Source organism: Gopherus evgoodei, chromosome 19 (assembly GCF_007399415.2).
Source record: "Gopherus evgoodei ecotype Sinaloan lineage chromosome 19, rGopEvg1_v1.p, whole genome shotgun sequence".
Taxonomy (NCBI): domain Eukaryota; kingdom Metazoa; phylum Chordata; order Testudines; family Testudinidae; genus Gopherus; species Gopherus evgoodei.
This window is the reverse complement of record NC_044340.1, coordinates 13,080,797-13,108,723: the sequence shown is the minus strand read 5'-3', so window position 1 is coordinate 13,108,723 and position 27,927 is coordinate 13,080,797. Positions and strand designations below refer to the sequence as shown.

General features: G+C 42.5%; 1 protein-coding gene across 1 annotated transcript in view; it reads left to right on the top strand.

Annotated features, from left to right (window-relative positions):
* GRAMD1B (GRAM domain containing 1B) overlaps window positions 1–27,927 on the top strand; it is a 205,079-nt gene that overhangs the window by 48,031 nt on the left and 129,121 nt on the right. Inside the window, 1 exon segment of the mRNA XM_030538132.1 lies at window positions 17,863–18,668. Coding sequence (XP_030393992.1) covers window positions 18,310–18,668 — 359 coding nt within the window. The 5' untranslated portion in view covers window positions 17,863–18,309.

The following is a 27,927-nucleotide window of genomic DNA, read 5'->3' as shown; positions in this document are numbered from 1 at the left end:
GTGAGGTAGCCATGTCAACCTGACCCCTGGTGTATACACAGGTCGGTCAACGGAAGAATGCTGCCATCCACCTAGCTACCCTTGCTCAGGGAGGTGGTGTCTTACAGCGATGGAAGCCTCCCCTCCCTTATGTCAGTTTTGTGTGTCTGCAGCACAGGGTAATGCCAGCATAGCTACAGTGCATAGCAATGCTGCTATAGTCCCCACAGTGCAGACGTAAAGTTAGAAGCAGAGTTAGGGAAACCAGGGGAGATTTGCAAAGGTTCCTAATTCCCAGCGAAAGTTAGTGCCTAACTGCCATTTGTGCATTTGAAGATCTCCCTCACATTCATCCTATCTTCAGTCCGATTCCCCTTCTCTAGCCACTAGACTGAAGTTCTAACTCTGTATGTGGTTTTCTGAAGCTAGTGCTGCTTTCTTAGGGTGACATAACTGGAGATGACAGCAGTCCCCTAGCCTGGGGTGAAAGGCCATGCCTGCTCTATGTGCTAGGGGTGGATTCCCCTGTTTGTGTATACATACTTGCAGAAGCTCAGTAAGACCTAGCAGGAGTATAAATGTAGTGTAGCTATAGTATTATAGATAGCTCAGGTAGCTGAGCCATGCCAAGAATAAAGCCTAGCCCTAGTGGGTACGTATTTGGCATGGCTCAGTTGTGCCTCAGTTGCTGCTGCCCATGTTATTGTGATGACACTACTATTTATACTTGTGCCAGCTAGTGTGAGCATGTGTACACAAACAGGGCCATCACCCCCATAGCCTGTAGTGTGGGCATAACAAAAGTGACAAGTACTGTTAGAGCTGAGGTCTTGGAGTCACGGCTTTTGCGTTCAGTTCCCACCAGTGAAGTATGTGACCATGAACAAGTCACTTATCTTCTCTGTGTCTTAGTTTTATTATCTCTAAGCCAGGGGTTAAAATATATCACATGGGAGGCTGTACAGCTTAATTCATTACTTTTAAATCTCATTGAGATACTAAGGTGAAGGTTGTTTTGTAAAGTGCAGATCCTTTTAAAGAACATCCTCATCATATCGTCTTTTCCAAAATCTTATCAAGTCCAGTCTTGAAACTAGTGAGGCTTTTTGCCCCCTTACTCTGATTTGAAGGCTGTTCCTGAACTTCACTTTTCTGATAGTTAAAAATCTCTATCTAATTTCAAGCTTAAACTTGGTGCCATTTGTTCTTGTGCCAGCATTGGCCCTTCACTTAAATAACTCCTCTCCCTCCCTGGTGCTTATTCCTTTGATGTGTTTATAAACCGCAGGCTGAACAAGACAAGCTCCTTAAATCTTCTCTCACAAGGTAGGTTCTCCATTCCGCTGATCGTCCTCCTAGCCCTTCTCTGCACCCGTTCCAGTTTGAATTAATTTTTGTTAAACATGAGAGACCACAGTTGTGCACATTATTCCAGATGAGGTCTCACCAGTGCCTTGTATAATGGTAATTACACTTCTCTATCTCTAGTGGAAATGGATCATCCTAGGATTGAATTAGCTTGTGGCTCATGCATTGTAGCACTTAATATCTTTATTATTACTGCTGCCCTGTTAGCAATGGGTGTGATCCTGTAATGTCTATTAATTGGGCAGTATCCTTTGAAATAGTTTGGGAGTCTTCTAGTTAGACTCCCTTCCTTTTATCGCAGAGACCACCAGATGCTAAGAGAACAGCAATATATGTATGTAGTTAGGTCTTGTGTGTTGTTACATAATTACTAAACATTTTATTAGGAACCCACCTGTGTGTGTATAGTTTCTCCATATTCTCAATATTGTTTAGAGATCAAAGACACAATGGATCCCAGCTCCTACTGGGGGAAGAGTGTGTGTGTGGGGGGACAGGGTTGAACCTATAACCATGTATTCTAATCTGGAGGCAAACAGAGCCGTGACTTTGGTAGAATCAGAGAAGAGAGAAAGACCCTTTGGGTTCCTCAGTGTGCAACCACGGGATGATTGCCTTCAAGACACTTTCTTGACACAAATATAAATGTTCACTATTTAAATAAAAAAATTTGCACATGAAGTCTTGTACAAGTACAGGTATATAGAGGTACTGGTTTATAATGCTGCCATCAGCATCTTTTTAATTATGCCTAATTATAAAACCCTTCAATTATTTTAGACCCAAATCTGTCTCTAATCCCAGTACATACAGACTCTCCCTCAGATTTAATTGCTAGACATTATTCACACTGGAGACATTGATTCCTGCAAAGCAGGTAATAACCAGCATTATTTGTATTAAAGAAATTAATCTCATGGCATGCTAAGCTTCTACCTCCTCTATCTTGTCGTGGCTTTTCTTTGCCTGATTTGAGATATTTGTTACCCATTTAAGAAGGTGTCATTGCACAGTTTGGTTCTGGGAAGTTGGTAGGCACTGAATGCTGATACGAAGGGACAGAAATGCCAGCTTTTATTTAGAACTTTTGTTTAGCATCACTGTTTTTGTTCATGTCAAACACTGGCTCAGTGGGGAGTCAGGGGAGCGTGACTCCATGCATTGCAGAATGAGTGGCAGGTATCTTTAGAATACATCAAAGGAGCTGAGACAGTTGTGGAATTGACTCCTGCAGGGGTTATTGACTCAGATGCTGATCCTGGGCTGGATAGTTTTTGACAAACAATTAGAAATGTACTGAACTCTTGTAACCAAACCCCGTAACTGGTGTGTGTGTGTTTGTTTTTCCTCTTTGTCTTGTTTGGGGGGTTATTGCAAATGTATTGACTTCACTGAATTTATTATTTGTATTGATTTTTAGTATTACATTAGGACCTAGAAGCTCCAACAGAGATTGGGGCCCCTTTGTAGGATGCATTGTGCAAATACATAGCGAGAGAGAGTTCCTGCCCCAAAGAATTTATCATCTGAATAGACAAAAGACAGAGAGTGGGAAAGAGGTAGTGTTAAAGCTGCACTGCAGACAGCAGGATTTGTTCTGCTCTTCATACGCATATGTGCATGCCAGCATGGGAATATAAGTAGGCTCTGTCTGGTGAACTATAGCTCTTCTCTGACACAGCAACGAGGATAAATCACCCACTATGTGCACTAAAGCTATGAATATGCATATCAAAGCGTTCTGAAGACATCAGGGTGGCTATGAACATCCAATTGAAGTAATTTGTGATGTTACCAGAACGCTGAAAGAGAGGTGCTGCTGTATTTTAAATTTGTCATCATCACCTTTTAGATATTCCTAAAAGTTACCATATGATCCTAACAGATATTTTTAATGTAAAAGATCAAATAATACTAATTAGAGTTGAGTGTGAAGCAAGCCATTCTACTCCCACATCTCCAAAGTCAGGGGTGGTTGTGGCTTGTTCTCGCCTCTAGCAACACTTGAAACAGAACCCTTTACTTGAGGATCTCAATTTAACATGTAAAATTGGCGTTCCAGCTGTTTTACCAAGGGTCCAGCTGATACAAAGAGAGGTTAAGTGACTTGCCCTAGGTCACATAGCAGGACAGTAGCAGAGATGGAATTAAAATGCACTGGTCCTGTGCTAAGACTAGTTCTTCATATATACTACAATATACTTATCTATCTGGCTGCTCCTGACTGTTTAGCACAGCTAAGAGGGAAATAATTTTTCTAAAGAATTATTTTGACTTTAGTTGAAAACTGCATTTTTGTTTTGTTTTTTTGTTTTAGAATGTACTGCTTTTTGTGGTTAAAAAACAGTGAAAACTTTCCAGCAGAAAATTTTCATCCCCTACAAAAAAGCATTGATGGAAAACTGTGACCAACTGTTCGGTCTTTATAGGATTATGATTCCCTGAGAAACAATTTTAGCTCTTTAAAATGGGGGGAAAATATTCAGGGTTTAATTCTTCCCTGTTGTAACTACACTAATTCATTGGAGTTGCACCAGGATTAATTTTATTTTATCAGATTTTATTATAGATCAGGCCTTGCAGATTTGCGTGACAAAAACCTTATTGTACAAACCACATCCTGTCTGATCATGATGAGAACATTTCAAAAAAATCTGTTATGATGGAAGAGAAAGAGAAACCCACACAAGACAGAAGAGAAAACAAAGGTCCCAGCTAAAACCACAAAATACCCAGCTGATTCTATCTCCATCTTCCGTATCAGCTCAATCATTGATCTGCTAACACCCACTCATAACCTTCCCTCTTTTGCAAGTGCATCTGATATCACTTCAGAACATCTTGTACCCTGAAGCAAGAGACATATAAATAATCCCACCTGCTGGGATCAAAATATCCAGTGGAAAAACTGTAATAAGCAGGGAGGACTTTAGTTCCTGGATAAGTAGTGACATTGTTGATACTGAAGAACTCAAAAGTCAGGAGCTGGAACATGTTAAAGAAACCGACTCCACAGGCCATAGGTCAAGAAAATCTTTAAGATCATGGGAAGTACACCAAGATGCTTGGCTGAGAAAAGATGGTGAGATCGCAGATAGCTCTGCACTATTGCTCTGTGAGATAGACTTCGTAGAACTCATGGATGAAAGAGGGTCACGGCATGTTTGTGAACAGACTGCAATATGTAGGCTACTCACAAAGGAGGGTAATATTCTGTGAGGTGCTGAGTGCGCTCAGTTCCTGCCGACTTTAATGGGAGCTGAGGATGTTCGGGAGCTGGCAAGATCAGGATTATACTATTTCCCATAAAATGTCATCCTCTGCTCCCAGAGATATGTAACACTGTCGGTAAAGGGGAGCCATAGTTTTTGGTTTATTTTTAAAATCTCCTTCAAATACATCAACACTTATTATTTTAAACAGTTTTACTGCCTCCAGCTATTTAACCACTAGAGAGCAGCAGGATCTCATTGGTAGAGGATACCTTTGCTGTCCCCCACTCCTACCATACCTGGTTATAGGGAATCTCTCAGAGAATGAGTGGGGAGGTTCAGAAGACAGGAGTGGATTGGGAAAGGGGACCTGGATCCAATGTGAAGAGCTTACTCATATACCAGTAACTCTTGACCCCACTATCTGATGGCAAATGTTAAGTGCTCAGTAGCAGAGGCCGCACTTATATCACAGCCCTTATGGCCAGGGGAACAGAGTTGTAAAATGCATTTGAGATTCTGCCCTGTAGGCAACTTCAGATACCAACTTAACATTGGCATCTAAGAGGGGGACTGGAACCATCCAGGTCTGAGCTTTTCCAAAGTTCAAGGATGTTGGGATCAAGGATTTTGCCTTCAATCCATCTTTATTATTATCTGTATTGCAGTAGCTCCTAGGAGCCCCTCGTCATGGACCAGGACAAAAAGATGGGCCTTGCCCCAAAGTGCTGACACCTTTACTTGCTGCTTGGATATAGATAGCAAATAACAATACCTAGCTTCTATGTAGCACTTTCCATCAGTAGATCTCAAAGCACTTTACCACAGAGGTCAATATCCCCATTTTACAGATCAGGAAACAAGCCCAGAGAGGTGAAATGGACCTGCCTATGGTCACCCAGCAGCAGAGCCAGGACTGGAGTTGTGGACCAATGCTCACTCCTGGAGCCTAGCTGTTATTTCTCCCCTGTCCATGGTAGACGCTGTTACATGCTAAGTAATCACACTGACAGCGAGATCTTGTGTGCTTAATAAAACACCTTTGAGGGGCAAGAAAATCCTGGCAGTTGCTGGTTTTGGGTTTTTTTTTTTAAAGTCCCTGCAGGTTACAATTTGCTTCCCATGGCACTATGCTGGTCCTGCCTGCATTCGTTATCATGGCACAGGCGTTAGGCGGGCATTTGAACGTTAGATCTAAGCCCTTCAACATTAGAGTTAAAAGAATTCATCCATTTCCTCACTTATGAGGGTTAGGCTTAGTAGTTGGTGATACTGAGAGAGATGTTTGCCCAGGAGTCGCCCCACCCCCGGCCTTCATTATTAAAGCAGCTAATATAAGCTACAACTGAAGCAGATTTTCCTTTGACGTGGGGCCCGCAAGTTTAAGTTCAACTGCCTGAGAGAGAGGAAATTAGCCTAGTATACAATATATAATGCTATTATTGGACATGCTAGCTGAAGGTTAAGTGCTGGGCAAATAATGCAAAACAAGCCCATTTAAAAATTGTTAGAATTTTTAAACGAATTAGCTTTGACCAGGCTCCATGCTCCTCCTGTCAATTTTCTATGAAGATTCAAGTGATCACATTTTACTGACCTGAATACTCATGAAATGCTAATTTCCAAGTTCTGTGTGCAAATGTTTGCAGAAATGTGTTTTTAAATTTATTACTTATATTCATTTATGCTCCCCAATCCATTCAGGGAACACTAACAATATCCGTGTGACTTATCTGATGTGTCCCAGCTGAGCAACAAGGTTTGATTTCCATTGCAGCTGCCTCTTCTGGTTCATGCAATTTTCATCCCTGCTGGCTCAGAGGGGTGTGTCAAGCCCTTGGACTGTGTATTTTGCCTCTCATCTAAGGATCTCAACATGATGTACAAACATTTTGTAATTAAGCTTTTATGCCCCTTGTAAAGTAGGCAAGTATCTTTATCCTCTTCTCACAGATTGAGAAAGTGAAGTACAGAGTTGTGAAATGCCTTTCTCTCAAGAATCTGTGGGAGAACTGGGATTGGAACCAAGAAGCCCTGATACCCAGTCCTCTGCTAGAGCCACATTTCGCCTTTCTGGCAGTCACGCAGTATTAAGCCTTCTCAGACTGTTCTGCCTACTTAAGTCTTTTTGTGTTGCTTGCAGTCCTAAGGGAATTGTTGAGAAACCATTTACAGGATATAAAATATGATGTATGGGGGAAATTCTCCTCTTGTGCTCACACATAAAACCGATTAGCATTAGGAAAATCCAATATATGCCTTGAGTAAAATCATTGTGCATCAACTACGAGAAAGGGACCGAGAGACTTTTCCATTGGACCATATGAACTGGAACCATAAAATCGCTGAACGTTAAATCTCATCAAATGAGGTTCAATCCATCCTCATCATCGTATCCACTCATTATACTTCACACCCGAACATAGCCATTATATGAACAACGTACCCTCATATCTCAATGTCTGTACTTTGACCTGTTAACCTTTTACCCCCCGTCAGGGATATTGCAGGTTATGTATTCCTTATGCCATCCAATCTTAAACTGAATTTCTCACCCCTTGATAATCTGTACCTTGTTCCCTGATAACCAGAAACTCCTACGCTTAACCTCTGTACTGTTCACTTTTTTTTAAAACACCATCCTAATAAAATTTTTAAGTGTGAAGTAGTATTTTCTGACACCACTTAGGAATCAAAAAGAGATGAAGATATGTTACCAGTTTGCATGTGCTGCCACTGCTCTTCTACTGAAAGGCACACACAAGAAAAAAGAGGAAGTGAATATTGGTTTCGTTGGTTGTGGTAGGTGCTGGCGTGCTAGCCCCAAGGACAGATGAAACAGATAAAGCACAGCACTGCCACTGCTAGTGCAAGAGTCCCCACCGCATGCCTCAGCCCTCACCTTGGTGGGGCACTCTCTAAAATTGTTGACTGTGCTTTGCTGAGTCTCACAGTGGGGGTATTAGCTAGTGATAATTATGGAGGTGGCTTTAGGGGATATGGACTCTGGGCCATTAGGAATTGGATTGAGGCCGCCAGTTGATTTCATGTGAGACACCCACTGGGGACAGATGGTAAAGATTTTTGGTCACTATCATTATGGAGCTAGATTACAACCAGTGAGCTAGCGTTAGTGGAACTTCTGTGACTCATGTGAGTGGTCCCAAAGAAGCTATGCAAGCCGCAATAGATGGAGTGGTATCACTGAATGTCCTGATATATACATTTCTCTTTCCTCCTTCCTACCCATACCTAGTTGAAAGGCAAGCTAAATCCCATCTTACATTAGCAATGCAACTCACTGAGTATATATTATATCGCAGGGATCATTAGTTTCAGCAGAGGAGTTTTAAATGAAAGTCTTAGGAAAATACAAATATGCAGTAGGAAAGAGACAGGGCCGCCCAGAGGATTCAGGGGGCCCGGGGCAAAGCACTTTCAGGGGCCCCTTCCATAAGAAAAAGTTGCAATACTGTAGAATACTATATTCTCGTGGGGGGGCCCTGCAGGGCTCGGGGGTAAATTGCCCCACTCTCCCCACCCCCTGGGCGGCCCTGCATTTACCCTGTATAGACGGTGCCTGTAATGGATGTGACATACTGTCTGTTATCGCTCTACTATACCCAGCATAAATGCAATATGTGCTTTGTCTAACAAGGCAAATATAGTACACGTGAGTACTGTTTGTTTCATACATGCAGCATGAACACTTCATATATGCATACTATATGCAATATGTGCTACATATATATGACAAACATATAGTATCCATATGGCAACTGCATTGCATATACAGCTACTTTGTGGCATGTGTTAATCCGAGGCATGCCTATGCACTGTATACATTCATATGTATATATGTGATCTTTGCTGCATACAGGAAGCATATAGGTCTATGAGTTTTATGCTATAGGCATGTCCATGCACAGTACACACAGAGTTATTGTATGCTATATGCATGCATTGGGCACATTTCCTAGTTGCATGATGTGCTGCACATGTGGCAAATGACTGCACAAAGATACACTCCTTGCTGCAGAGGTTTATTTCTGTAAGTAGCAGCATAGGGCGTGAACTGGATGACACAGCCAACTAGGGGCTGGTCCACACTGGGGGGGGAAATCGATCTTAGATATGCAACTTCAGCTACGTGAATAATGTAGCTGAAGTCGAATATCTAAGATCGGATTACTCACCCATCCACACCGCGCGGGATCGATGTCCGCGGCTCTCCGTGTCGATTCCGGAACTCCGTTGGGGTTGATGGAGTTCCGGAATCGATATAAGCGTGCTCGGGGATCGATATATCACGTCTAGATTAGACGCGATATATCGATCCCCGAGCAATCGATTTTAACCCGCCGATACGGCGGGTAGTCTGGACGTGGCCTAGCATGGAGGTTTTCACTTGTCCCTGAAGCATTTCCCCAATAGCCTCGTTCAGGGGAAGATCATCAAGAGAAATGACACTCTTCCTCAAGCGTTTATCTAATTTAGGAAATAGGCTCTAATGGCCTAGCTGCTGAGATTGTGAATAACAGAGAGATGATGGACAGGAGTGGCATTTATGAAGCAGTTTCTAGAACACTTATTATAAAATGAGTTTACCCATTGTAGGCAGGAACCTTCTATGTCCTTCCATAGTTCTGTAGCTCCTGGGAGTTGAGAGGAAGTTATAAAAGTTTCCGTTTTGCCTTGTGCAGCATAATACAGTGAGTGATGGTTCTCTTACAAGCACTTTTTCTTTTGTCAGGGTTTTGTGCAGTACTCAGCAGTGCTCTGCTTACCTCTACTCTGTGCAGGAAAGGGAATGAGTCCAGCAATTGGTATTTGGACTAATGCCACAGACAGAGGGGGAGGATGTTTCAGAAAATTAGTCACGCTTTAACCTATGGGTGTGAAGGAGAAACTTTCCTGAGGGGAGGAAACGAGAACTGCCATTTCTCAGTTTCATAGAATCTTAGAAGATTAGGGTTGGAAGGGACCTCAGAAGGGTTTCTTGTGGCTTCTTCCGGCTTCTTCCGAAGTATTTGGTCCTGACCACTTCGAGACAAGATACTGGATTAGATGGAGCACTGGTCTGATCCAGTCAGACAATCCCTATGTTTCTCTCTCCTTTGGTCCCATGAAGCCCTGTATTTTGTTAGCTTGGCCTGAAACTGTGTTGCTTGCTTCTGTTAAGGGGACGATTGTGAACAGAAGTCATTTCAAGCTACTGTCCAAGCATTTGGTTTTCTACAAACCTCTCCGCTGGCCGCTGTTCCTTAGCGTTTGGGAGGTGTAGGGGAAGAGCTTTATAAGGCGTTGGCTAGGTTTTGGTCCAGTAGTGAACTCTAAGATGTAAGATGTAAAGTCTAAACTCTAAGTATCTGAGAACTCGGGAGCAGGCAGGGCTGATTTCAGGCACATATGTAACTCAGGAAGCCAAAAGAAAGAAGGGGGAACAAGAATTTACTTCAAACTCAAACACTTCAATAAAAAAATATAATAAAACAAAATGCATATTTTGCTCAGAGGATAAAGCAGATATTAACAGGTCATCATCTAGGTTAATTTCTGGGTGTGTTAGCCTGGAAGAACATTTATCCTCTGGTAAGCTTAGGCCATGTACTACTGGTTTAATGAATATCTATACAGCCAGAACCGGCGCCAGGGTTTCGCGGTCCCTAGGCGCATGGCCATTTCGCCACCCCCCGTGCTGATCCCGTGGCTCTGGTGGAGCTGCCGCAGGCATTCCTGTGGAAGATCCGTTGGTCCATGGCTCCTGTGGAGTTGCCGCAGGCATGCCTGCAGGCAGTCCACCCGAGCCGTGCAAGCAGCCGACCGTTCGCAGGCATGACTGTGGCAGCTCCACCGGAGCCGCAGACCAACGGACCCTCTGCAGGCATGCCTGCGTCAGGTCAGCCGGAGCCGCCTGCCACCCCTCTGGCAAGATGCCGCCCCCTCAATAATCCTGGCGCCCTAGGCGATTACCTCGGCTGCCTAAATGGTAGCGCCGGCCCTGTGTACAGCACTGCACTTGACTGATGGAATCTAACTACAGCTGCTTGTGCATATGTGAATATGAAGCCTAGGAAGGTTGTGAGCCCTAATACTGGTACCCCAAAGAGTCTTTAGCTCAACTGATAGAGGCTTGTGTTTGTGGACCCAGAGTCCTGATGCTGCCTGCATATAGTTCAGTATGTGGTATGTGTTTGTAACCGTGGATTTTGTTACACCTGAATGGAACACCAGGTGTTTTCCTGGGTGGAATAAAGGCAAAGGATACTCAAACCGCTAAGGACAGCCAGGAGAACTGGGTGCACCTTTGATGTGGATTATCCTGACAGGGGGCACAGCAATACCTGATGGCATTTTCAGGCACCCTGCAATATGCCTTGGGTCTCTCTTAGAGCTGGTGTATATATTGCTTTATGTGCCTGGCTAGCTTAAATAGAACAATCTATTGACCTGAGCTAGTGAAGCAGATATTCTAGCTGAATAGGAAAGAATGTGCTGTTCAAAGACCTTTTGTACTCACAAGCTGGTTCTCCTGTGATTTAATTGTGTGTGCTGTGAGCTGTGACCTGTTATGAAAGTGCTATACAGGTACAGGAAATTCAGAGAGAGTTGGAGTGAGTCGCTACTTGGCTCCTGCAAACTGTGTATGGGGTCTGAAAACTGACGCAAGTTTCTAGGGAAATTCACCATAGAAGGTAGCCTAGCTAGGTGTCAGAATTAAGCAATGGTTGACCTTAGGGCAAGATGTGGGGTTATGTTCTTGCTGCAGGGGCTCTGAATGACTGGCCTTCACTTTCTGCTGATGGGCATGTTTCTGGTCTCAGTAGCACTAGTGCAATCCAGAGGATATCATGACATTAATCAATTTGCTCTGGATTCACTATAGTGCAACTGTGAGCAGAACTGGGCACCATGCACTTGAGATGTATTGAGCAGCATAGTTATGCACGGTGCTGTACAAGCCCCAAACAAGATGCAGTCCAAGCTGCAAGGCACTTGCGATCTAAATACGACACAGAGAAAACAGCTCAAGTGAGGGCCCAAGCTCTTGGAGACCGAGGTTTTTGTTTTGCTGCCGTCTATTTGATGGATTGGTATTGGAAGGCGTTGAGATTCGTGATCATGTGAATAAGACCAGGTGGTCTCATTTTTGTGGCTGATGACCTTTGAAACACTCAACTATCTTCTTTCATTTGGACAAAGATCCTGTTCCAAAGAGCTTACCTTAAAAGGAAAGGACGAAGTATGTCACTGCAATAACAAATACATAAGAGCCACACAGAAGAATTTGTTTTAATTGAGCAGGGAATGCCATAATGAAGAGATTTTTGGGTGGCAACTGAAGGTTTTTGGGGGGTTTTTTTTTACAGTGCATGAGGCCAAAGGTTAAATGCTTTTAACTACTCAAGATATGCCAAATCCATTTGGACTAATGCACAACCATAAGCCTTTCATGTTTCTTGATACAGGAAATATTTGTTTTTCAAAGGAAGGATCCAGTCGAGTACAGGTGCCTGTTAGGTATTGTTCACTGGAACGTGACATCACTCACATCCAATCAGAAAGCTTTGTTGGACTCCAGCCTCTTTAAACCACTTTGTGAGTTACTAAATGTTCAGAAACATATGGGTAAAACAATACTAAATGTGTTCAATATGCTTTCTATTTGTTTCAAGTTTGAAAGCACCAGATGGACTATGTTCAAACCCATTTCTGGCTTTGTTGTAGGGCCTATGGGGTTTGAGTTCTGGTGCTAGAGGTGGGATATAGCGGACCTTAAACATATATTTGAGTGCTAAGGTCAGACTGTGTGTTTAGGGCCAGTGCCCATGGTTTTAGGGTTAGGATCAGGTGGCCTTATGCAGTATATACATTACAGCTATATTCTGCACAAACCACTTCCAGGGACAGTGTATATCCCCTCATTCCAGTTCTAAGGTCAGTACCTATTTGATCTTGTATAGCATGTACACTTGTACTTTTGTTTCATGTTGAGCAATGTGTCTTTAAGATCTGGTGTCACTGTTACAAAGCTTTGTGACCGGATAAAGGCTAATTAAATTCCCAGCCATTTGTAGGAAACAGTGCAGGAGACATTGATCCTATGATAATGCTCCCCTGTAATCACTATGTTTGTAGCATCCCAAATAAGACTGTCACAGTATCTAACAAGTATCTAACAAGGACCGGTGCAAGAGAGTGGCATTTGCCTACTATACCATTATTGACCTGTTTGATTCTTATTGACTTAGACGACAGACTCATTAAAATCTTCAGCCAAGAAAATACCAGCTTATTTATAAAGGTCAAGTTGTACACTTAATTATGCAGGCTGGTTTCTGACTGGCTGGGAATGTAACTGAATGTATTTTTATTAGCTTTGACTAGTGAATAATAAGATCCCTCCTCCTGTCTGAATGGGCAGCATAGGTTGCATTTGGTGTTAAAATGTATTCCTTTCTCACTTCACAATGTTGGTTTGGGAGACTAAGGATTAGACTTAGTTTTGGCCAGTCCTGATAGGGGCTGGGCATCTGCGACTCTGAATTGCAGTTACTGAGTACCTCTCATTATCAGTTTATTTGTGAGGAAAGACTCTGCTTCTTCCCATAAGGAACTGAATAAATGCAGCAGGGTGTGTGCTGCAGAAGTACCTCTGTCTTATTTTTGTGACACACTGAGAATTTTCAGTTTGTGGCTAGTATTTTTCACACTGTCTGACAACAGAGCCTCTGAGTGTCAAGGAACAACACATACAGGCAGGTGACCAGTGTCCTGTGTCCAAAATAAAACTGACGCAGTATGTTCAAGTGTGAACAACTGTTGCTTGGTAATAGTGACTTAAAGGGGAAGACCCTATATTTTTTTTATGAGAGTAAAGGCAAGTCAGAATGGGTAGATCATAACAAGCAGCTTATTAGTATTTATTTATTGGCTTTCCTGTGATGTTCATCATGTTAGTATCTGAGTGCTTCCCATATGCTAAGAAATGTATCTTCACATCATTTGCATGAGGCAGAGAAATACTAGTAACTCATGTTATAAATGGGGAAAGAGGGGCACGGAAATTAAGTGACTTGCCCAAGGTGACACTGGAAGACTGTTGCAGAGCTAGGTACAGAACCCCAATCTCCTGAGTCACCACCCGTCCCTGTATCCACAAGAGCATCATGTTCCAAATCCTAATTCTAGCTGAAGGTATCAGGGTATGTGTTCACTGGACCCTAGGGTTTTTAGGGATTCCATTTCTAAGGGAGTGTTTCAGTGCTGGGCCTTCAGACAGCAGGAGAGAACTTTTATTAGGATTCCAAAGAGAATGTAGAGCTTTCCACAATATTTATAACAACCCTCCCACCCTCCACATGTAAACAGAGGTCTTTGCTTTTTATTTGAAGTTATCTCTCTCCATCTCTCTCTCTCTCTCTCTCTCTCTCTCTCTCTCTCTCTCTCTCTCTCACACACACACACACACACACACACACACACACACACACACACACACACACAGAGTAAAATTTCATAGAGAAAAACTTCAGTAGTTTTGGAATTTTGAAATCAAAATTTTGTCCCTATAGGATCAGTATTTTGCCTGAAGCATGGCAGATTTAGTAAAAACTGACATTTTTGAGGAGAGGGTGTGTGTGTGGAGGAAATGTTCAGCAAATTAAACTTATTGACCTGCAAAGGTGATTTGGTAAAAGGTGGATTTGGTAAAAATTTCCAAGCATTATATTTGCAGTAATCTCCCTGCTCCTACTGAAAGATTTCTCAAAGTATAGGGAGGGAAAATCTCACACATCTGAAGGATTTAATCTCCTGAAGTCATTTTCAGGGTTGTTCTGCATTTGCAAACTATTTGTAATTCACAACTATTTTTCTTGTATTTTATCTGGGTCTTTTCTCCTCCTTCCTTCTCAAGAATGATTTAGTTTAGAAGAAAGTTAACTAATGGGAAATGATCTAACCTGTGTAGCAGGAATAGAAGGACCCCATAGAATCTGAATTAGTACAAGTAGATGATCTATATCGAGTATATAGAGTCTATTTAGTTTTTCTCTTTTCCCTTTTTCAGTCTCTCTTAAGCAGGCTGCAAACTCCAGAATGTTTGAGCTGGAGTCAAACTTCCAAACAGGTTCAAAATTAGGAAAAATGAATCTACTTGTCCACCAATTCTATGCTGATCTGAAGAATAATTCCTGTGCCATGTCCTGGCAAGGAGCTAAGGGTCCCAGAGCCATGCTAGATGGTGCTGGCAGTATTCTTAAAAAATGTCACTTCTCTCCAAGATGATATCACTCTACCAACATGGCTGATAACCGAGATCAAACGGTGCAGAGACCCAGCAGTGCAAAGAGAGTCTCTCAGAGGAACAGCAACATCTCTCAGTTTTGTGTGCTGCACAGTGAGAATTCCTGTTTGTGGATGGTATTTTTCAAACTGTAGGTCAGAAAGTTTGTTACCTCTCTCATTACATAGCTTCTGGTTTTCATAGCGCATCAGAGATGTGTCCACTGTCCAAAATAAATATGACCCAGAATGTTCAAGCATAAATAAGTATTGTTTAATAATCAGCAAAGCACTTAGAGTTAAAGGGGCATACGCTATGCTTGTCCAGCTATTGTGTCTCACTGGGGAAGGTTCTCATGATATGAAATAGGGAGAATTCTGCACTCAGGGATTCTTTGTTATATGGGGAAGAATCATGGTATGCTGACGAAATCAGATTTTTGAGAGATCAGAGATAGACTTTGGGGAAAGAACCTTCTGCTGGGGCAAATCCTGGTGGTGTCTTGCAGATGGAGGATTTGGGGCTGGATTCTCGTGAAGGTGTAACATGCTCTGTGTCTTTTATTATTCAAGCGGGAGTGTGTGTGTGGTTGGGGAGGGGGAATTAATTAAACGTTCTTGAGCTGGTTTACCTGTCCCTAATACAACTCCAAATAAACCTCACACATTTCACAAAGGTTTCCAGAGGAAATCAGCCCCACTAAGGCATGTGGTAATGGTGTCCACCAAATGGACTGGTTGTTTACATGCTGCGATACCTTAGAAATGGGCAGAGGGTTCAAAAACTTTACTGTTAGTGAAACTTTGATGAAAAACAGAAACAAGATTTTGACGCCCCCCCATTCTTTTTTCCTCTCATCGGAATAAAGCAGTGCAAAACAACACAATAACCCAATCTAGAATAAACCATAGCTACAATACTTCCTTGTATGCTGCACTTTACGGACTGTATTATAGGCTTTTGGTTTCCACGTATCCTAGTAGGATGCTCACAATAAATTTTCAGTGAGTCAACAGGTGGCTAGTAACAACATCAGACTCGTGGCTGCTGAATACAAGTTGACTTACTAAGGAAGCTGTTATGGCATTGGCTATTACAACAGGTGACTGCAGTTCTCAGGTAATTGTGAGTTCAGGGTTCACCATGTTATAGAAAAATATTAAAATAAAGGTATCAGTCCTTGTAATGAGCAAATAATACAACTGTGTTTGTGCTGGACATGAAACAATAAACCTTTTCCTCTTTTGTCTCCTTAAGTCTCTATGTTTTATTTGAATTAATGGTGTTTTGTGCTTTTGTAGATATGTGGCTGTTCGCGGGGGGGGGGGGTGTCATTTTGATTGCGTGTTTATGGAAGTCATCTAGATAACCATGGTGTTGGATGCTCTAGAAATGGATAAATACAGATTGTGCTTAAAGTTCTAGCTAATTTCTGAGCAATAGGAGGAGCAATGAGTGAAGAGGATTGCAAAATAGAGTGATCTCAGGCTGCCAACCAGTGATTTTTTTTTTTGGTAATTAACAGTGAATCCTCTTATCTCCCTGATCTTGCTTTCCACCCACCCAAATCTTCCTTTGTTCAATCCTCGCACCTGTTTGTAACCTGTCTGTTTTTGCTTGGTGCATTCCAACCGCTGGAAGCAGAGGTGAGGACCAAACTTCAAAATTCAGCTCCGGATTTTGAAGTCCTTCCCCCTCTGAGCCCCAGCTGTGGGGATCTTCAGTTCTGAGGTGTGGGATGAGCCCATTTCAGAGATGAAGACAAGCAGTGAAATTCAGCTCTGTATTTGGCTGTGGAGTCTAAATTCCCAGGCACATCCATGACAGAATCTGCTGAGATTTACATGATTTTCAGGTGAAACCATAACTCAGCCTAGCCTTGCTTGAAACCCTTCAGCAAAACTTTGGTGAACCTGATGGGAGAGTTGTATTGATCCTTTGGACACAGCACATTCTGCCAGGCTTGAGGTTACATTCCCAAAGTTTTACAAAGCTCTTCCATCGAGCTATCCAGCTGTAACCCTTGACAGAAACCTCCATTTCCTCTTGGTCTAGTCCAGGGGTCAGCAACCTTTCAGAAGCGGTGTGCTGAGTCTTCATTTATTCACTCTAATTTTAAGGTTTCACATGCCAGTAATACATTTAAACATTTTTAGAAGGTCTTTTTCTATATGTCTATAATATATAACTAAACTATTGTATGTAAAGTAAATAAGGTTTTAAAAATGTTTGAGAAGCTTCATATAAAATTAAATTAAAATGCAGAGCCCCCTGGACCGGTGACCAGCAGTGTGAGTGCCACTGAAAATCAGCTCACCTGCCGCCTTTGGCACACGTGCCATAGGTTGCCTATCTCTGGTCTAGTCAGTGCCTGGGAATCTTCCCCCCAGGGGAGTGTGTATTTGTGTTTTTCTCAGGCCTGTCCTGCATGTCTTCTTGTCTCTCTGTGTGATGTTTGTCTTCTCAGTCTCAGTTCCTAAACTCAGGACCATCTATCACTAAGTGTGTCATTTTGGAAGCAGTCTCCATGAACCCTTGAAAAAACAAAGTCAGCCAGGATCCCACCCTCAGTGCCACTGCGGCCTTTGAGCTGCTCCTCAAACTCTCTCCCTACTTCTGCCCTCTCTCTGTATATGTGTATTCAAACGAAGTGAAAAATAATATATGCAGTAACAAGATGATGGAACTTGGAGTCCACTCCTTCCCCTCCCTGTGCAGGGTGGGACAACCAAATAGGAAGGTGGGACAGAGGGGAAGTCTGCCAATCGGCTTGCATGAGAAGTTATTTTCCCCCTTTATCCTCTTTCATTTGGCTGATGGCAGTAGAGGCGTGTTTGGTAATATAGAACCCAGCCCTCGGGATTAGGAGTGCAGTTACACTTGCAGCAGCTGCCTGTGCATTTCTTATCTGCTACAGAAAAAGAACTTCCATCACCCTCTCCCTTCTTCGATTTTATCTAGTATCATTGCTTCCCTTCCTCCCTCCCTCTCTCTCTTTGTCTGACCTCCTCACAGCTCCACGTTGCTCTTGGTCTCCCAGGACTGTTTTCCAGCACAGCTCCGGACGAGTGTTCACTGAGCCATGACTGGGCAAAGAGCAGAGAAAACAGCAGAATGAAAAAAGCCAAGAGAGCCCAGCGGGTTGTCAACAGTCCTCGTACCAGAGGCTAAACTCACTGCCCTGAAAGAGACCAGGCAGAAGAGGAAGTTGCTTCTCAGTGAGAAAGGAGGAGAAAACAAAAGAGAAACTTTGAAACTGGCTCCACTCGTGGTCTGAGCATCCCCCCCTCCTGCACCCCCATTAAATGAAAGCACCGAGAAACATGAGATTTCCTTCTTGAGGGGTGGGAACATGCTGAACTGGGCAGGAGTGGAGAAGGGCAGCTTTTAGTTTCTGGTGTAGTTTATAGTGAGATCCAAGAGATAGAGCAGAGGTGGGAGGGGAAGGTGGGAGGGGATCTGATGCCTGCTGCCAATATGACAGAGACCCTCCAGCTCCCGGCATTGCAGATCCCAGAGCAACAGGTGCCAGAGTGCAGCCGGGCCTGGTCCAGTTCGTCCACCCCCACCCTGCGCAGGAGGCGCTTCAAGATGAGACGGATGAAGAACGTGCAAGAGCAGAGCCTGGAGGCCGGCTCGTACCAGGACTCTCCTTCGCCCAACAAAGAGTTCCTGCAACTCCCATCCATAGAAATCACCCCATCCAGTGACGAGGACACCCCATGGTCGAATTGCTCTACGCCCAGCGCCTCCCCGCGGCGCAAGCGTGTCCTGCTGCGGAAGTGGCTGCGCGTGAGAGAGAAGGAATACAGTGAAAGCAGGTATGTCATTGGCCAAACCTCCCATTCCCTGAAGCTGAGAAGGCTCCCACTAGGACAAGGCAATAGCACCTGCTGTTACCTGTAGAGGGTTCTGCCTGCTGCCCTCAGCGTCTTTGTCCCCCTCTAGTGGCTGGGCTATTTTAAGTGGTATATTAGATTGTTGCTGACTCCACGCTAATGGATGCAGTCTTTTAGTTCAAACAGTAGTGACTCATGCTTTTAGAGCCAGATTCAATCTCTTATTGCCACCCATTACATACCTTTAAAGTGAGTTTAGTGCTGGTGAAAAGTGTCAGACTGATGGCCATGGAGACTTAAGACCCTAGGAGATGGGCAGTCTTCCTCTATACTACACTGTTCATGTGTCTGAATGCTGGCCTGCAGGGTCCCCCTGTAGAGAAGGAGAGGGAGTTCAATCTTCATGGCCCATTCAGTCCTTGACATCTCTGCCGAGACCACCAAGGCAGGGGCAAGTTAATGCCAAACTTGCTAGTGGTTTTTGTGACGCACTCCCCTCTCCCTTAGGAATTGGACTGAAGTCCCCTAACTAATGTCATACAAGATGCGGCACATCTGTCAAATGGCAATGAGAGGACAATGAGGGGCAAGCTGGCCTTGTGGCTAAAGCATAGACGTGCAAATCCAGGCGGGATCTGAGCTCTGTCCCCAGCTCTGCCACAGACTTCAGCAAGTCACTTAGATGTTCTGTGCTTCAGTTTATTAATTTGCAGAAAAGAGGATGATTAATGCTCATCTGGGTCACAAGGGCATGGTGTGGCTTAATTCATGAGGAACTCTGAGGGCTTGTCTATACCACGCAGGTTTTAGCAACAAGGTTGTAACGACACAGCCGAGAAAATACTTCCAGCCCTATGAGCGGCGTTAGCTTTGTCCTGCCACTTGTGTAGGCAAAACTTTTGTCTTTCATGGGGGGCCTTTTTAAAAGTTTTGTCGACAACTTTGCAGTGTAGACAAGCCCTGAGTCTGAGATAGAAGGTATTATTGGAATGCAGGTCTCTACTAACCTGGGTGTAATTCAAACTATTGACCAAAAGATGACAATTACTCTTTTCCCTTTCCCAAAGCTATCCTGTCCTCTGGGAACAACCATCCGAAAAATGGCTTGCTGGGGATGTTTAGGCACTTGTTCCTCTGACTCTAGTGTTAAGAGTTGGAGTTGCTATTGTCATAAATTTTGGTAGCACCACGAGATATGTGTGCATTGGCTGGATTGCAGCTCAGAGATAGAGTTCAGTTTTTTGCTTTTCACTAAAACTTGAAACATTTCAAAGAAAATGTATTATTTTTGTTGTTGTTTTCATCAGTTCTTTTGCAGGAAAAACAATAATTTTCTTATTAGCTGTTTGTAGGCTTCGAGCATATGTATATTACATCTTTAAAAAAGTAAATTTAAGGAACCATATGATGTCCTTTTCTGTTTCTACCCCTGACTAGCAGGTTGTTCCATTGACCCAGATGTTGTCCCATTGGTCTGGTGGAGGAGTTATATCCATCAACACATCTCTCCGAGGCGCCAAGTCCATTCCCAGTCTTGCAAAAGCACTTCCACTAGGTCCAATTCCATTTGCAAATCTAAGGTGCTGCTTTAGCAACACCAAGTCTCAAGGACGTTCTGCTGATGAAAGCATTTCTGTACCAGCAGGTTAGGAATGACAGTACAATGGCATCTCTTGTAGAAAGTGATCATTTTGGGAAAAAAAAGTCCACTGACATCGTAAACATTCAGTGTCATTCAAATGATGGTAAGGATACAGATAGGGATGGTCTTGAAAACACAGGAGATATTGTGTGGGGTGTGTGTGTATGTGTGTTAGAGAGAGATGTCTGAATTAGAGAGTTCAGATTTGAACTTCACCAGAGTTGAGGGCATTTTAGATGCAGCATTTTTGTTTGGGTCTATTTCAGGAGAGAGAGAAATCTGGTTATTAACCCTCCTTAGCAAATTTCTGCACTCTCCCTGATTAAATTTTTGAAATGGGGACTGGAAAAAAGCTAAGGCAGTTCATGGATTAGGTGGCATTAGCATACCAAGGCCAGCATGGCACCTTCTCTTTTTATGTATTACGGGCTCCAAATCCATTCCTTGGCAATGGAAAATAGATCAGGTTTTCAAATGGAATTCCTCCCTTCCCAGCCCAAAGGAAAATAACATCTAATTCTTCTCCTGCCCTTTTCTGCCGAGCTCGCAAGCTTGGAGAACTTAAAGAGGATCAATGCACATCTAGAGCACAGCAGGAGAGGGAAAAAATGGGTTGCTGGGTCAGAGCAGGGAATTTGTCCAGGTAGACTATGGTGAACCAGGAGAATTTTGCAGGGGTGAATTACCGTGTTCAGTTAATGCTACTCCCAAGATTGCACTGTGATATAAACCTCCTCATGTAATGAGGCATCTGTCCATGGCATAGTGTGCTCTGGGGAGAAGCAGGAGAAAGCTGGCCATTTGAGAAACAGATTAATCATTCTCCATCCATCTTGCCATACTCTCGGCTTGGTTTCCATGAATGCTGGCTTTTCTGGGGCAATATTGTGTCACTGTTACATTTATGATGTTGATGTCCATATGAGACAGGTGCTAGTCACATCACTTAATATACTGTTCATAGGTTCATAGACTTTAATGCCAGCAAGGACCATTATAATCTAGTCTGACCACCTGACTAACACAAGTCTTAGAATTTTACCCAGTAATCTGAGCTAGAGAATGTTTTTAGAAAGACATCCCATCTTGGTTTAAAGACTTCAAGTGACAGCGAATCCACCACATTCTTTGGTTTGTTTTTCCAGTGTGTAATCACCCTCTTTGTAAAATATGTGTACCTTATTTCTAGCCTCTGCCTTACTGGAAGGCAATCCCACCCCAATGGTGGGCATGGTAGAAGAACCTGACAGAAGAAAGTGTCTGCTATATTAAGACCCTTGATGGTTGGTTTAATTTTCTACATTTGAATAAGTCTGGCTTCATTTTTTCCTCTCCCGGAAGTGCTGTCCCAGCCACACACCCAAAATCACTAGTTCCTCTTAAAAACTTGGGCCCCAGTCTTTCTGATGACATATTACCTTCTGGTTCCCTTAAAACTCTTCCTTAGTTTAGTGATGCCACAGTTGCAAGGAAAAAGAGGTGACTTGTCATCAGCCAAAGAAATGACAAGCGAGATTCTTGTTCACATACATAAGATGCCAGGGTTTGCCCAAGATCATTATGGTTTAGACGTCAAAAGAGAGCCCATAATGATGGTAAGTTGTTTGGGGAAAGGACCAACTTTTTGTTCTGTGGTTGTACAGCACATAGCACAACAGGGTTCCGGCCCAGGGCTAGGGTTCCTAGGCACTATCACAAGTAAAAAATAACACCTTTCAGGCTGTGCAAACTATATCCAGTTTAACCTCATCTTTCAACTCCCTGTACTTCAGTTGCTGCCCCATCTGCAAACTGGTGGTGATGGTGTTTACCTACTTTTGTATGGCATTCGGAGGTCCTTAGATTTAAGGCATTATGTAAGTGCAAAATATTATTATTATTTTATTTATTATTAAGGTAGAATGGTAACAGCCATTACAATACACCTCACAGCAAGTCAAAGCAATCTGTTAGCATTTTGCTATGCCTGCAATGAACATGCATTATTTATGAAGTGAATGTGATAGCCGATCTGCTTTAATTTATTTAACAAAACCCATGCGTCGTAATCTCTGGGAGCATGTATGGTTCCTTAGAGACCGTGCAAGGGCCAATGTCCACCCAAAATAAATGGAGTTGACCCTGCTCCCTTAAATTAAGCTATTAAAATAACCTGCCCACACAACCATACTTTGGCAAAAGCCAGGAATAAATATATAGGCATTGCTGTATGGCTTGAAGATCAAGAGGCCCCAACTCTGATGTGTCCACTCCATGTCTCTATAGAAGTAAATAGTTAATAGATGGGCTTTGGAAGTACATAACGTGTGTCCTGGATTCCATAGGACGAATATAGCTTGTTGCAGTGCACTGCAAATAACTTCCATTATGCAAGTCTTTACATCAGTTCTTAACTCAGTGGACCAACTAAGTTTTCAGAGAGGAGGGTCCTCCACTAAAAACTCTTTGACCTCAGACCTTTAAATCTGCAGACTGCAAACAAGAGCTCTTACTCCATTAACCTCTCACCTCCCTTTGACACTATGGAAAAGTCTGGGAGTTTGTACTCTGGAAAAATTCTCATTGTGGATATTTTGCTTAAGTGTAAGGACTGAGTACAAAAACCAACAGAGTAAAAACTTCAGAAACTCCCATACCAGAAAACTGCAGCAAAGAACAAACAATATCGACCTCAGTGAAACCTCTGGCTTTGCCTGTCTTTATGGTAGAATATAGGGTTCAGGAAACAGCAGCTAATGCTGTGAGCAATGCAGATGGCTAAAAATAAACAAAATGGGAACAAAACCCTGCCCCATGATGGGTTTCATGTCATGCCCTAAATTTATGAGAAGTGGCAAGCTGAGTTATTCTGTGAGTTTAACAGCTTCCAGGTGTCTTTGGCTCTCAGGAATTTCCACATTTTATTTTCAAGTCAAAAGGCGGGAAAAATCTTCCCCATTAGAAATGTTGCATGTGACTAAATCTGTGAGTCAGCAATAAGAATGCAGCTCTTCTTCCAAGTACCTGGATAGAAATGAGCATTTGTGGGTCTAAGGAATTAAGGACCTTATTTATACCTTGATTATTTGGAGAGGGTTCAGATAAGAGCCATAATAATGGTTAAGGGATTGGAAAACATGCCTTCTTGTGATTGTCTGAAGGAGCTCAAACCATTTAGCTTGACAAAGAGAAAGTAAGGGGTGACTTGATCACTGTTATTTACATGGCATACACACAGAGAAATTACATAAAATACTCTTGCTGGAAGGTTATAAAGTAACACTACTTTATTTCTTAAAAGTCAAAATAATACACACTAATCTAAAAACACACACACAGAGAGAAAACAGGCTAAAACAGAGAGCCACAAGTCATCCTGCCTTACTATAGGCTCTCTGTCTGCAAACTGACTGCTGCTAGACCCCAGCTTTTATGCTTTCCCACCGAGCTCCTTAGCCTGCAAGCAGGACTAGGAAACCCCCTGAAAGTTAGAGTAACATCTTACAATTTTAATGCAGCTCTCACTACACCACAGTCACAGTTTATAAGCACCTATTTAGGAAACAGAAATCTGATCGTAGAGGGCTTCCATCTAGCAGACAAAGGTATAACTAGATCCAGTGTCTGGAAATTGAAGCTAGACAAATCAAACTGGAAATAAGGTGCAGGTTTTTGACAGGGAGGGTAATCCAGCTGGAACAGTTTACCAAGGGTTGTGGTAGAATCTCCATCATTGGCAGTTTTAAAATCAAGATAGGATGTTTTTCTAAAACATATGCTTTAATTGAAACAGACATGAGTCTGTGGTAGGTGTTTATGCAGGAAGTCTTGCTAGATGATCACAGTGGAGCTTCTGGCCTTTCAATCTGTGCATGTATGTCTTCCATGATGGAAAAGAGAAATGGGCCCAACTTCTTCAGTATCCTGCTTGTAGTAGTGGCTTGTTGTTGATGCTTCAAAGGAAGACAGATTTCTTCAAGCATGAGAAAGGCTTTGTGGTTTTTAACCTAGATAGTGTCTCTGTAGAGACTGCTCTTATTCATGTCAATGTCTTATCGTTCGATTAAATCTTGCTGACCATACTTCCCCTTATAAGCCACTTAGCATATTTTTAAAAGCCCAACTTTGCTGCATAATATATGAGTGATGAGTGAAGAATGTCATAGGATTTAGGTTTGGTTTGAATAAGCATTCAGAAATGTAGCTGTTACCCAGGCTGTCTTGTATCTACAAAACGGGACTGGGAATCTCATTGGTAACAGGCGTCCCTGCAAGACGTCCTGTACTTTCTGCCTTTGGTTGATCTGGAAATAACCATGAGAACAAACCTTCCATTGATGGAGTGGAATTTGTTTCTGACCTAGCTGTTTAACATGAAAGTGCATAAGCTGCTGTGAAAATGAAAGATAATGTAGGGGGAGCTGGGTGCTTAATATGGCCATTTTTAACCATAAAAAAAGTTTACTTTAGGTTTTGTTTGAACTTCCTGTAGACTGGTTGAATATTAAAAAAAAACCTTGTTACATATATTTTTTAAAACCATGAAATAAGATTCATTATGATTCCTGTAGTCATATAATTTGTGACTATTCCAATGAAACCCAAGTATTTCTGAATCCCAACATCTTTGTGAATTTCTGTGATGAGTCTTACTTTGTTTGTACAATTATTCATTATTTTTCATTTCTTTGTTTAAATGTTTGTCACCAAATCAAAGAACAGAAACAGTAGCTATGTGACTTAGGCTGACTTAGTCACAACACAGTGGATAGTGAAAGTTCACAAATAGCCCAGATTCTGAATATAGTTCATCCTGTATATTCAGCAAATGTTTACCAAGGGGACAATCTACGTTGGAGGTTTTGCACAGCCCTGAGTTTATTGTTGGAATAAAACAACTTATCCTCATCATCATGTTCATTGTCATGATTGCCCTCACGTTGGTTACATTTTGGAGACTTTGGTGGTGGTTGAATGTGTTGCTAAAGAAAGGAGCTGGATTGACAGCAGCTCTGCAGATTGTTGTCCTCTGTTTATTTGCAAAACGGAAAAAGTGAGAGGAACACTTGTGCCCATCCAGCCCCACTGATATACCTTTACCCTCATCTGGTGGACCCCACCCCTCTAGGGATGAGAAGGAGACTGTCTCCACTGCTGATTCAAATAACAGCAAAGGTTACTAATTAGCACTAATTGGGATGGTAGTGTATATGATGTGAGCAACTAGCCAGTAGGGAGTGAACTGGGGCAGATAGATGTCAGAGAGTGTTTTGATCACTAATAATATGTTTTGAATTTAAACATTCCTATTTTCCTTTATAGTAGGCTGAGTTAATCATTGAATCAGAACTGGAAGGGACCTCGAGAGGTCATCTAGTCCAGTCCCCTGCACTCAAGGCGGGACTAAGTATTATCTGGACCATCCCTGACAGGTGTTTGTCCAACCTGCTCTTAAAAATCCCCAAAGATGGAGATTCCACAACCTCCCTAGGCAATTTATTCCAGTGCTTAAGCACCCTAACAGTTAGTAAGTTTTTCCTAATGTCCAACCTAAACTGCCCTTGCTGCAATTTAAGCCCATTGCTTCTTGTCCTATTCTCAGAGGTTAAGAAGAAAACTTGAAAACTGTTATCATGTCCTCTCTCAGTCTTCTCTCCTCCAGACTAAACAAACCCATTTTTTTCAATCTTCCCTCATAGGTCATGTTTTCTAGACCTTTAATCATTTTTTTTTGCTCTTCTCTGAACTTTCTCCAATTTGTCCACATCTTTCCTGAAATGTGGCACCCAGAACTGGACACAATATTCCAGTTGAGGCCTAATCAGCGCAGAGCAGAACGGACGAATTACTTCTCATGTCTTGCTTACAATACCCCTGTTGATACATCCCAGAATGATATTTGCTTTTTTTGCAACAGTGTTACACTGTTGACTCATATTTAGCTTGTGATCCACTATGACCCCCAGATCCCTTTCCGCAGTGCTCCTTCCTAGGCAGTCATTTACCATTTTGTATGTGTGCAACTGATTGTTCCTTCCTAAGTGGAGTACATTGTCCTTATTGAATTACATCCTATTTACTTCAGACCATTTCTCCAGTTTGTCTAGACCATTCTGAATTTTAATCCTATCCTCCAAAGCACTTGCAACCCCTCCCAGCTTGGTATCATCTGCAAGCTTTAGAAGTGTACTCAAGCAAATGAGATCATGGACAGGAAGTGCCTCTTTTGGTCTTGAAAATAAAGAGTTTGTTACACAGGCTATAGCTGATGCAGGCTCTGAGCTTGAGCATGTCTTCCAAACTCGCTCCGTTCTGCTACTCCAACACCTTGTAGAGAGTCTGTGCATAAGACAGCAGCAGAATCTAGTGGTTAGAGATGGGGACCAGGAATCAGGAGATCACAGTTCCAGTCCTGATTCTGTCACCGACTCATTGTGTGATTTTGGAAAAGTCCCTTCGCATTGCCTGTGCCTTGGTTTCAAAGTCTGTAAAAATAGGGATAACAGGAAATTTTACCCAACTTTGCGATGGAGTTTAAAATCCTTTGGTGGAAAGGAGATATAAAAATGCAAAAGGGTGCTGTAATCTTTACAGACACCGTGTTACCATCTGCTGGCTGCCTCCAGAATCGCACCGTCTCAGTTCAGCAACATGCTTCATGGAACACTAATCCTCCTTATCTTCTTTTTAATAAAGCCTGATGTTAATTTGCTGCCTTTGGCTATAAGCATGCATCTCTCCACCCGACAGCTTTATGTTCAGATGCTGAGAGTGAGTGGCAGGAACTGACAGGAGCTAAAGGAAATCCAGGGCTGCAGGTGCTTCCCCATCCAGTAAGCTATCCGATTGCTTCAGGATTATCATGGGGGAACCCTTATTGATATATGGGAGTGGGGGGATGTTGTCACAGTGCATTCTGGGGTCTCATTATCCCTTAGAATTTAGGCCAATGAGTTCTTATTTCCCACACCGTGACAGGCCTCTGACAATTCTTAATGATGCCTTTATTTTAGGAGCCACTGCTGCCATGGCAACACAATACTTTTGATGGCAGGAATTTCATTTGCTTGGGCTGATAATTTACTCTCAGGGAGTTGGGACTGAGTTTTTTACTGCTGCAGCCTTATGAAGGATATAAGGGGCCAAAGTTCTGGGAATGATCAGCAAAGCGGTCAAGTGAAGCGAAAGACAAACATGCAGGTTGATTTTAGACCAGAAGTTACATCTGTTTCTCTTGTAGAAGGGAGAGAGTCCGAAGGATGCAGCTCCTCTCTGCAGACATCCATGGCTCGGAGTTCAGTCTCATACTGTTTGTGAGATTACCACATTGGTGCATTACAAATAATTAGAGTTGGGAAAAAATGTTCATCCATGCTTTTTTTGTTTTTGCGTATGAAAAGCAGCTTTTTGAGAAAATAGAAATTTGGGTAAAAAAGTTTCCATTATTCATAAGAATGCATTTGGGTTTTCACCAATGAAAGCAAAATGTTTTGGTTTAAAACCAAAATATAGAAGAAAAATGTTGAAAATTTAAAAAAAAATTATTTTCATTTAATGTTTTCCAGGGGAAGAATATTTCCTGGTCAGTTCTGCAAATAATTAATAGTAAGAGATTGTTCT